This window comes from Prionailurus viverrinus, chromosome A1, assembly GCF_022837055.1.
Source record: "Prionailurus viverrinus isolate Anna chromosome A1, UM_Priviv_1.0, whole genome shotgun sequence".
Lineage (NCBI taxonomy): Eukaryota > Metazoa > Chordata > Mammalia > Carnivora > Felidae > Prionailurus > Prionailurus viverrinus.
In genome coordinates, this window is record NC_062561.1 from 83,603,043 (window position 1) to 83,615,980 (window position 12,938).

At 33.6% G+C, this 12,938-nt stretch overlaps 1 protein-coding gene across 1 annotated transcript; it reads left to right on the forward strand.

The window, feature by feature from the left end:
* Nucleotides 1-8,100: 8,100 nt before the first annotated feature.
* Nucleotides 8,101-9,133, forward strand: LOC125163788 (olfactory receptor 2M3-like). The gene is given in 2 exon segments (XM_047855975.1): nucleotides 8,101-9,024; nucleotides 9,026-9,133. Coding segments are annotated over 2 exon segments (1,032 nt in total).
* Nucleotides 9,134-12,938: the final 3,805 nt, after the last annotated feature.

Here is a 12,938-nt window from a genome sequence, read left to right on the forward strand (position 1 = left end):
GGTTTCCTTCACTTAGCATAACATTTTAAAATTTCATCCCAATTTGTAGCATGTATTAGTACTTAATTTCTTTTCATTGGTGAATAATATTGGATGTTAGAATATTACATTTTATTTATTTCATCAGTTGATGTGCATTTAGGTTATTTTAACTTTTGACTATTATGAATAACGCTGCTTGGAATATTTTTACACATTTTTTTGTGGGACCATACATTTAAATTTTTCTCAGGTTAAATACCTAAGAGTGCAATCACTACATCATATAGTAATTCTGTGTTTAACCTTTTTTTTTAGTTTATTTATTTATTTTGAGAGAGAGACAGAGAGAGAGAGAATGAATGTGAGTGGCAAAGGGGCAGAGAGAGAGGGAGAGTAAGAATCCCATGACATGGGGCTTAACCACATGAAACATGAGATTATGACCTGAGCTGAAATCAAGAGTTGGGTGCTCAAATGACTGGGACATTCAGGCACACCACTGTGTTTAAATTTTCAAAGAACTGCCAAATGTTTTCCAATGGTTTTGCACCATTTTACATTCTCTGCTATCAATGCATGAGGGCTCCAATTTCTCCACATTCAATCTATTTTTTGTAATTTATTTATTTACATTCAAGTTAGTTAACATACTGTGTAGTATTGGTTTCAGGAGTAGAACCCAGTGATTCATCACTTATAAGATATAAGAAAATATTATGAAAAATCATACACCAACAAATAGGACAACCTAGAAGTAGATTTCCTGGAAACATACAAACTACCAAAGCGATACAGGAATAAATAAAAAATTTGAACAGTCTGATAACCATCAAAGACATTGAATTAGTAATCAAAAAATTCCCAACAAACAGAAGTCCAGAGCCAGATGACTTTAAAGGCAAATACTACCAAACATTTCAAAAATAATTAGTACCTATTGTTCTCAAACTATTCCAAAACACAGACAAGGAAGGCAAACTTTCAAATTCATTCTTTGAAGCAAGCATTACCCTGATACCATAAACATATAAAGACATGGCTAGAAAAGAATACTACAGGCCAACATCTTGGACAAACATAGATCCAAAAGCCCTCAAAACTACTTGCAAACCAAGTATAACAATACATTTAAAAACCATTCACCATGATCAAGTGGGATTTGTTTTTTACTGAGTTGCAAGGGTAGTTCAAAATTCCCAATCAATCAACATGATACATCATATCAATAACAGAAAGGATAAGAACCATGTGATCATTTAAATAGAGTAAAAAAATCCATTTGGCAAAGCAAAACTTCATTCATGATAGAAACATTCAACAAATTAGGTTTAGAAGAAACATACTTGAACATAATAAAGGCCATGAATTATAAAACCTGAGATAACATCATACTCAGTATGAAATACTGAGAGCTTTTCCTCTATGGTCAGGATGAAGACAAGGATGTGCATTATCACTGATTTTATTCAACATAACTACTGAATGTTGTAGCTACATAGGCAGACAAGAAAAACACAAAGAGAAATGTTTTTTTATTAATTTTTTTTGTCGTTTATTCATTATTGAAAGATAGAGACAGAGCATGAGCAGGGGAGGCGCAGAGAGAGACACACACAGAATCCAAAGTAGGTTCCAGGCTCTGAGCTGTCAGCACAGAGCCCAACGCGGGGTTTGAACTCACAAACCGTGAGATCATGACCTGAGCCCAAGTCTGACGCCCAACTGACTAAGCCAGCCAGGCACCCCCACAAAGAGAAATTTGTAAAGAGGAAGTATAACTTTCACTATTTGCAGATTACATGATACTATATATAGCAAACCCAAAGACTCCACCCAGAAACTACTATAGCTGATAAATGAATTTATTAGATTTTCAGTATACAAAATCAATATACAGATTTATCATTTATATACACTATCACAAAGTAGTAGAAAAGGAATTTAAGAAACTGCCCATTTAGAATTTCACCAAAATAATAAAATATCTAGAAATAGACTTAACAAATGAGGTGAAAGGGCTGTACTCTGAAATCTACAAACCATTGATGAAGGAAGTTGAAGATGACAGGAATAAAGGACAGAATATGCGATGTTTCTGGACTGGAAGAACAAATATCATTATCATGTTTATAGTATCTAATGCAATATAAAGATTTATTGTAATTCCTGTTGAAATACCAATAGCATATACACACACACACACACACACACACATTTTGCAGAACTAGAACAGGTAATGATAACATATTTAGGTCTAAAATGAGTCCCTTGTCAGCAGCATGACATGGAACTTTTTTTCTTATCAATCCATTCTGTCACCTTATATCTTTTGATTGGAGCATCTAGCTTATTTATATTCAAAGTAATTATTAATGATATATGTTTACTGGCTTATTATTATTTGTTTTGTTGTTGTTGCTGACGATTTTTTATGATCCTTTCTTGTCATTCCCCTTTTCATGTTTTGCTGATTTTATTTAGTGATATACTTTATTCTTTGCATATTTATTAGTGAGTATTTGTATATAGTCACTATTACCATATTACCTCTTTTGCATACAGCAGTCTTTATTTAATTCTTGGTCATTTAAGTTTGAACCCATTCTTTACTCTTCCTTACATTTTAGGTACATATTGTCACATTTTACATCTTTTTATATTGTGAATTCCTTGATATTTTTTACATAAATATTCATCTGCTGATAGCTAGTTTATTTATATTTGCATATAAAGTAGAAGTTAATGGCTATTAATACTAAGCAAATTTTAATTTGACCTGGATTTAGGAAATCATTCAAACAGTTTAGAAATTGTTTTGTTTTTCTGTCACATATGAAGTCACATGTTCAAAAACAGTTATTCATAATTAAACAATGTCTAAACTATTTTTCTTATTTTCAGGTGGAAAACTAATTATGTATGAAGTCCTAAGAGAAAAAATGGGTGCTAAAATAAATTATTATAATTGAAGAACAGGGACTGAATTCCCTGGATGGATTATGAAATTAAATCACAGATGACTTACTAAAATTGTGTTACATATATTTTCTCTGAAAAGTTAAAGGATTTCAGTTACTCCGTAAATAGTATCATTCTTGATAACACCTGGAAGGTAAGTTTGAATGAGACTGTACATTCCAAAATATCTAAAGCATTCTGATGTTCAGTCAAAGGGAATAGAATTTTATTCAAAAGCTATATGTATTAGAAATTTTGATATTTTGAAGTTCTTTACGGACCACTTTTTCATGCTGATCTCTAACTTACCCCTTTATAGTCTCTGTAAAATAAATGTATTTCTTATATTTGTCACAGATCTTTTCGAAGGTTAAATTAAATAATACCTGTGAAGATATTAAATACAAGACATTATTTAGAACAATGTTATAAATGCTAAATTCAGAATCATTGCAAGACTCTCCAGTAGATCTAGTCTATTTGTTCTTGTTTCCAATCACTGTGAGGATCATATAGGCTTCATTTTTGTGCAATTTTCTTTAGTTGAACTAAACACATAAAATAAGCATATAGCTTACCAATCAGGAACAAATAATCTAATAAGAAAAATAGATTATTTTCAAAAATAATCAAGAGGAATAAATTAAGGTTATTGCAAATTAGGGTGGGGAGATGTGATTTGGATGTAAGTAATGATAGTAATGCTCATCTGATGAATTCATGTTGTGATACATGTATTTAAAGAATTAACCTATTCTACTTTTTAACAATCCTTAGAGGAATGGAGGGAATTAAAATAAAATCTCAGAGACATTAGCTAACCTGTCTGTTGACATAGGAGTTGGTGGTAGATCAAGACTATAAACTCAGTAAACTGTCTGATCTGAAGGTCCATAATATTGCCTTTACATAGAACAGAGGTAGACACCACACATCTTCTGAAAGTTTTTTATATGCAGATATTGCTAGCTAAGGAATGAAGAAGGAGGCATGAAGAAAGATAGTCCTGTTTTGGAATTTGAAAGGAGGTGTGATTTACAAATGTGAAAGATTGTGGAACAGCAGACATCAAGTAAGAGACACCTCCTAAAAGCTCCTACTTATCTCAGTTGTATCTTTGGGATCCGGAAGTAGAAATACATAGAGTTTGTTTTGGAAAATGGAGAAGAAATTTTAAAATAGAGGCTTCAATGACTTTCTTCAGTGTCTCAAATCAAGGTCAGCAAGATGGTGAAATATGCTCTGCAGCTAATTTGAGCCATTTGAGAATTGAACTTATAAGAGGAGTGATACAATCCACTTATTCTTTGGGAAAATCCAAAATTAGAGTGTTGGGTAAAGTGAAAAATAGAAACTTAGTTTTATCTGTAATATTTAGATATGATGCAAATAGATGGGCTTTTTAGAAATACTGATAAGCCTTTCCAAAAGGTATCACAACTCACTTTTGAGAAATGTAACTTGAAAATTTTATAAGTAAACAGAGGATGGATTTAGGTGAACAATTCTTAAGTTTCCATAAGGACATTTTTTGCATACCATTTTATCTATAACATACTATTTATTTTTTGTGTCTTTATTAGGAGGGAGAGCATGACTTCTCCATTGACATTATGCAGCATATATAGAGCAGAGATGAATGCTCAGTTATCCTAATATGTATTCAACTAAACTCTCCTTTTCTCAATTTTCTCTCCCTCATTCACTATCCCCCTCAAATTTCTTTCCAACTCATTTGGTCATTCAAAACACACAAGGTCTTTCAACATTCCACTGAATGTCAACTGTCTTTGTTTAGTCAACCTGACTCTTTTTCTCTCCTCTTCCTATAACAATTTTTAAAATTATCTTTCTTCAAAATACATTTCTTGAAGCTGGTGAGCATAATTAATAAAAACAAATTATATTTAGCTAAAGTTGTGTCATAGTCTATTTTTTAAGTATGTATAGACAAAGTCTATTAATTCCACACTATGAGGGATTTGCTGAGAAATTATGTGGATAAAATTTGATGAAGCAATGGATTAATGTACATTATGTTGTTAACTTTATAGCTGTAATGCTTATATAAATTCCTCATGTTATTATAGCTATAACTAAATGCACTTATTAATATAAAATAACACATTTTAACTAAGACATTGCTTCAGAGAGATGATGTGGAGGACCTTGAGCTGACAGTATTCAGAAATAAGTGTCTTGACCACCAATGTGAAACGTTTACTATAGCTTCCTCTCCTAGGAAAGTAAAGGAAATGAGACTTTGTGAGATTGGTTTGCCAAAATAAAAGATCATGCAATAATGTAACATAACATAACATAACATAACATAACATATAATTAATATAATATAATAATATATCATTCTATGTATGCCCACATTGAAGAAATAAGAAACATAAAAAAAATACAGGAATATATAGGCAGAACCTCCTTACCTACTACAAAGTAAATTTTACATTTATCTACTGAAAATGGACAACTTAAAACTGTTTCTCATCTCAAATTATTAAAGATTCTTCTAACTGACTTTTATAGAAGCCAGTTAGTTTTGAACAGTTCTAACTATCTCCATTGCAATTCTTCCATTCGTTCCTTTTATGGGCTAAAATTCATGGATTGTTTTCACATAATGACATAATGTGAAGGGGAATAGATTTAAAATGTGATGGTGTTTGCTGTTAACACAGAGATTGTAAAAAGCAGCCATGAGCAAAATAAGATCTAAATATAGAGTCAGGTCCTGTCACTTTTAAATAATGGAGACAAGGAAAGCATAGTGAAAAATTATTACAACACCCCTTTAGCAATTTATTTTTATAAATTACTCCATAGAAATTTGATTTGGAAGTTTGTACATAGAGTGAACTGCAGAATGTCAAGGACATTTACTTCCCTACATAATGCCACCTATGTAAGCTGTATTCAGTCTAGATAGCATTATATGGCCTTGATTAAGCAGAAAGATAGACAAGAAGACAAATGCAGGCCAAAGAAAACCTGGCCCATGGAGTTCTTCAGCCTGTGCAGCTTTCAAGGCACTTCCACTTTCCAAATTTATAGAATTGTTATTTATGCAATTAATGTCCAAATTGGGAATACTGATAAATCTGTTGTTTTGGGTATTATTCCAGGATGTACAATTGATTGAAAGATTACCTATTAAGGGGAAAAAGTGGCAAATTGTCAGGAAATGACTAGATATATGCTGAATGTTCCATAGGTACTGATATTTATGTTTCAAAACATAAAGAGAGAGACTTTCACCAGGTATAACATGAGCAAACTTGAAGTAGAAAGGATATATTGCTTTTTAGAAGCACAGAAATGATAGTAAACCAAGTGATGTTTTAATTTTCTGTTGGTCAATAAATTTTAATCAGAGGCTTGAAAACATGTTATTTTTCAGTAGTAATGTTTGAAGTTTTTTCTGTAGCATGCATAATCACTTTTGAATCACAGTTTGAATAAGGTTAAAAGATTGTGTTAGAAATATTTAATAAACAATTGTGTGTAAGAGGAGTGAAAAAGTAAAAATACTTGAAAATTTAAATAGCATGAGCTATGCTTATTTACACAGTGTGGGTTGAGTTTCTTGACAAGTATTATAAATATAAGGAATAATGCTAAGAGAATTTATAACTGGTCAGAAATTTAGGATGTATTAAATACCTGAGTTATGATTGAAATATTATATACACTGAATTGTTGAATGCTACAGAGATAAAGAGTTTAGAAGGACCCAAAGTGGTGAAGAAAATGAATATTAATAATCTGTCCAGGGAGTGTTAGGGAAGAAAGAAAGTAAAGAATTTCTTGTCTCTTGGAAAGGGGATAAAGAAGGGAAAAAATGAATATGAAAATAAAGAATTATATGTATGCTATTGTATAGCCAAAGAAATCTTAAAAGGTTTTGCTAAGGACATGGAAGAGATTAATTTTATGTAAGCTAGAATAGTGTGGAGGTAAGTAAGTGTGGTCTCTCTTACTTTTAGTAGTATATATTTATTTTAAAATATATATATCATACAAACTTCACTCCAGATAATATTCACACTTTAAAAATATGATCTAATTTGATTTTAATAACACACTGTAATATAGATATTATAAATATTCAGGTTAATATACTATAAAATAAAGATTGTAGGAATTAATTACTTAAAATCACACAGCTGAAGTAATCTGTACCAGACATGCCTTTGCCTTTGTACTCTCCTTTATCCTGTATCTTGAGATCAATACTTGACTGCCTTGTGGACACATGTCACTTTTAGGGATGAGTGAGGAAACGGTATATTTATGAGGAACTATTTACACTATAACCCACCATTATTAGAATAAATATTACATAATGGACAGCAGATTGCTGATTTCTCAATCTCTTCTGTTTACCTGACATGTAATTAATCTTGTCTCATTTCCATCAATACATGATTTTCTCTACACTTTGATAGAAATTTTATGCAAAATTTCATGGAAAACAAAAAAGAACCATAAATAAAATCTCATTGACTTCTCAGAAATTTATGTCTTCCATGATCATAAAGTTTTTATGAATGGATAATCTACACTACGCATATGAGCTAACTAGTTTCTCTAACCTCATTATATGACTTGAGAAAGTTCTCATATTTTTATTTTTTTAATGTTTATTTATTTTTGAGACAGAGACAGAGACTGAGCAGGGGAGGGGCAGAGAGAGAGGGAGACACAGAATCCGAAACAGGCTCCAGGCTCTGAACTGTCAACACAGAGCCTGACGCCGGGCTGGAGCCCACAAACTGTGAGATCCTGACCTGAGCTGAAGTCGGATGCTTAACTGACTGAGCCACCCAGGTGCCCTGAGAAAACTCTCATATTTTTAACATGTAACTTACTATGTCTGTGAACCACACATTCTTCATTAACAACAAACTTGAATTTAAATAAATAAATTTTTAAACGAAAATAATTCATCTAACATAAAATAATCATATCAAGATAAAACACTGCTTTAATATATCCAGTCTAAAAATGAAATTATGACCAGAGAAACAATTGCCTCTTGCTTAGGCAATTTGGTAGAAGTGGTGACTTAGGGAAAGAAGTGCTTGATGTTTCTATAACACAATCACAGCCATTTGTCACTTCTTGTATTCCTTGCAGTAAACATTTATCATGGCATGGGAGAATCAGACTTTCAACTCAGACTTTATCCTGGTAGGAATCTTCAATGACAGCCCCACTCACATCTTCCTTTTCTCACTGGTCTTGGGCATCTTCACAGTGGCCTTCATGGGAAACACTGTTATGGTTCTCCTCATCTGCCTGGACAACCAACTCCACACCCCCATGTACTTCCTTCTCAGCCAACTCTCCCTCATGGACCTCATGCTCATCTGCACCACTGTACCCAAGATGGTTTTCAACTATTTGTCTGGCAGAAAGTCTATCTCTCTGGCTGGTTGTGGAGCCCAGATATTCTTATATGTGTCTCTGCTTGGAGCAGAATGTTTCCTGTTGGCTTCAATGGCTTATGACCGTTATGTTGCCATTTGCCACCCATTAAGATACTCAATTCTCATGAACCAGAAAATATGTGGTCTCATGGGAGCTTTTTCATGGATTCTTGGCTCACTTGATGGTATAATTGAAGCTGCAGTTGCATTGTCTTTCTCATATTGTGGTGCCCGAGAAATACCCCACTTTTTCTGTGATGTCCCTGCCCTTCTCACTCTCTCATGCACTAACACATTGTTATTTGAAAGGATGATATTTATATGCTGTATTATTATGCTTCTTTTCCCTGTAGCAGTAATCATTGCTTCCTATGTTCATGTTATTGTGGCTGTCATTCACATGGGATCTGGAGAGGGCCCACGTAAAGCTTTTGGCACCTGTTCTTCTCACCTCATGGTAGTAGGAATGTATTACGGAGCAGCCATGTTCATATTCATGAGGCCCAGTTCAGATCGTACCCCCACCCAGGACAAATTCGTGTCTGTCTTCTACACTATCCTTACTCCCATGCTGAATCCTCTCATCTATAGCCTCCGCAACAAGGATGTGGCCAGAGCATTCATGAAGGTGTTAGGAAGGGGTAAGTCTGGAGAGCAAATTGCCTGATAATCTTTACGCTTTGTTTTTTCCCAGTACCTTCTTTGCTTTATGCTTAAGTTTATGTATTCAATCAATCCAATTAAGTAACTAATATTTCCTGATCTTTGTAGATTTATAGGCAACAACAAAGATTTTAGAAATTGAAAAATTGTTTTCATTTTTTCTTCAAATAGTTTACATTTTTATGGTAGTTTGAAGCTATGGCTATAAGGAGATTATTTAGTACAAAAAAATCCGCAATTTATTCCATTGTATTATACCAATTTAAAAATTTTTTGCCATGACTACATCCCATTGTTTGGTTGCATTGTTTAAAATTATTTTTTTATAACATGTCATAAGCTTAACCTTGGAGAAAAAATGCTTTTTATGAAATCCAAAAATCTTAATTTGGAGTGATCAATTTTTTTAAAAAAGTGAATGACGAAGCAATTTATGGGAATGAATATAAGATTATTATGTAAATGAATTTGTCATAACTGGATGGGAAATAAGGAGTATTGTATTGTGATATAGCCACATTGAGCTTTAATTGTTCTAGAAATTGTCCTTCTTAGGGGCGCATGGGTGGCTTGGTCGGTTGAGCGTCCGACTTTGGCTCAGGTCATGATCTCACGGTCCGTGAGTTCGAGCCCCACGTCGGGCTCTGTGCTGACAGCTCAGAGCCTGGAGCCTATTTCAGATTCTGTGTCTCCCTCTCTCTCTGCCCCTCCCCTGTTCATGCTCTGTCTCTCTCTGTCTCAAAAATAAATAAACGTTAAAAAAAATTAAAAAAAAAAGAAATTGTCCTTCTTCGGGATAGTAGATAACTGGGGTGTTATCATTTATTTTATTTTCCTATAGAAATCAAACAGTCTTATACATGGGAAACTAAAATGTAAATATGAATCCTAAAACATGGTTTTTCTCATTCTTAGATATTTTCCTCTTTATATGGATTGTGTACTGTTATTGTATGAAAACATAATAATTTTTGTTTAATGAAGAAGTATTGGTTTTCTTTAGGCTGCATATTTTCCTTAAGTCTCATGTGTGACATCCCCAAATATAAGTTCATAATGATATTTTTATTTATCTAGATATATGTATAAAATACGTATATGTAGATCATCATTTAGATATAGATGATATAGATATATAATTCTGGAGATTCTTGTGGCTTAAACAGAAAAATCTTTATACCGTAATATGAATATGAACTGTTTCATTAAAACTGTGTGGTAACATCCCCACTGTATACAACAAATTAACACAAATTTAGCAGCTGTGAATAGCAACCGTTTATGTCAGAGTTTATATTTGTCAGAGTTTCCAGCGTGCCTAACATAGATATTCTGCTTCTGATATCAGAATGTAAGATCCATGTGCTGGTTGGAGCTGCGGTTTTATCTGAAACTTAAGGTCACCTTCAAAGCTCATGCGTTTGTTGAAATGAGTAATTTTTTAAATAATATATTGCTTTTATTTTTTTAACTTTATTTTTTTAATTTACATGCAAATTAGCTAGCATATAGTGCAACAATGATTTCAGGAGTAGATTCCTTAGTGCTCCTTACCCATTTAGCCCATCCCTCTCCCACAATCCCTCCCATAACCCTCAGTTTGTTCTCTATATTTATGAGTCTCTTATATTTTGTCCCCCTCCCTGTTTTTATATTATTTTTGTTTCACTTCCATTATTTTCATATGTTTTGTCTCTTAAAGTCCTCATATGAGTGAAGTCATGAGTTTTGTCTTTCTCTGACTAATTTCACATAGCATAATACCCTCCAGTTCCATCCATGTATTTGCAAATAGCAAGATTTCACTCTTTTTGATTCACTCCATTATGTGTGTATGTGTGTGTGTATGTATATACATATATATGTGTATATATATATATATATATATCACTTCTTCTTTACCCATTCATCCATCGATGGACATTTGGGCTCTTTCCATACTTTGGCTATTGTTGATAGTGCTGCTATAAACATGGGGGTGCATGTGTCCCTTCGAAACAGCACACCTGTATCCCATGGATAAATGCCTAGTAGTGCAATGGCTGGGTCGTAGGGTAGTTCTATTTTTAGTTTTTTGGGGAACCTCCATACTTTTTTCAAGAGTGGCTGCATCAGCTTGCATTCCCACCGACAATTCAAAGAGATCCTCTTTCTCCACATCCTCACCAACATCTGTTATTGCCTGAGTTGTTAATGTTAGCCATTCTGACAGGGGTAAGGTGGAATCTCATTGTGGTTTTGATTTGCATTTCTCTGATGATGAGTGATGTTGAGCATTTTTTCGTGTGTCGATTGGTCATTTGGGTGTCTTCTTGGTGAAGTGTCTATTCATGTTTTGCCCATTTCTTCACTGAATTATTTGTTTTTTGGGTGTTGAGTTTTATAAGTTCTTTATAGATTTTTGATACTAACCCTTTATCTGATGTGTCATTTGCAAATATCTTCTCCCATTCTGTTGGTTGCCTTTTAGTTTTGCTGATTGTTCCCTTCACTGTGCAGAAGCTTTTTGTTTTGATGAGGTCCCGGTAGTTCATTTTTTACTTTTGTTTCCCTTGCCTCCGGAGACATGTTGAGTAAGAAGTTGCTGTGGCCAAGATCAAAGAGGTTTTTGTGTGCTTTCTCCTCGAGGATTTTGGTGACTTCCTGTCTTACATTTAGGTCTTTCATCCATTTTGAGTTTATTTTGTGTATGGTGTAAGAAAGTGGTCTAGGTTCATTGTTCTGCATGTCGCTGTCCAGTTTTCCCAGGACCACTTGCTGAACAGACTGTATTTTTTCCGTTGGATATTCTTTCCTGCTTTGTCAAAGATTAGTTGGCCATACATTTGTGGGTCAATTTCTGAGTTCTCTATTCTATTCCATTGATCAGAGTGTCTTTTCTTGTGCCAGTACCATACTGTCTTGATGATTATAGCTTTGTAGTATAGCTGGAAGTCTGGGATTGTGATGCCTCTTCCTTTCGTTTTCTTTTTCAAGATTGTTTTGACTATTCAGGGTCTCTTCTGATTCCATACAAATTTTAGGATTATTTGTTCCAGCTCTGTGAAGAATGCTAGTGTTACTTTGATAGGTATTGCATTGAATATGTAGATTTCTTTGGGTAGTATCGACATTTTAATAATATTTGTTCTTCCTATCCAGGAGCATGGAATATTTTCCATTTGTTTGTGTCTTCTTCAATTTCTTTCATAAGCTTTCTATAGTTTTCAGTGTATAGATTTTTCACCGCTTTGGTTGGATTTATTCCTAGGTATTTTATGGTTTTTTGTGTAACTGTAAATGGGATCAATTCCTTGATTTGTCTTTCTGTCAGTTCATTGTTGGTGTGTACGAATGCAACCTATTTCTATGCATTGATTTTATATCTCTTTACTTTGCTGAATTCATTAATCATTTCTAGCTGTTTTTGGTGGAATATTTTGGGTTTTCTATACAGAGTATCATGTCATCTGTGAAGAGTGAAAGTTGGACCTGCTCCTCGCTGATTTGGATGCCTTTTATTTCCTTGTGTTGTCTGATTGCAAAGGCTACGACTTCCAATACTATGTTGAATAATAGTGGTGAGAGTGGATATCCCTGTCTTGTTCTGGACCTTAGGGGGAAAGCTCTCAGTTTTTCCCCATTGAGGATGATATTAGCGTTGGGTCATTCATATGTGGCTTTTATGATCTCGAGTTATGCTCCCTCTATCCCTAATTTCTTGAGGGTTTTTATAAAGAAAGGATGGTGTATTTTGTCAAATGCTTTCTCTGCACCTATTGAGTGAATCATATGGTTCTTTAATGTTTCCTTTCTTTTAATGATATGATGAATCACGTTATTGTTTTGCAGATATTGAACCAGCCCTGCATCCCAGGTATAAATCCTGCTTGGTCGTGGTGAATAATTTTCTTA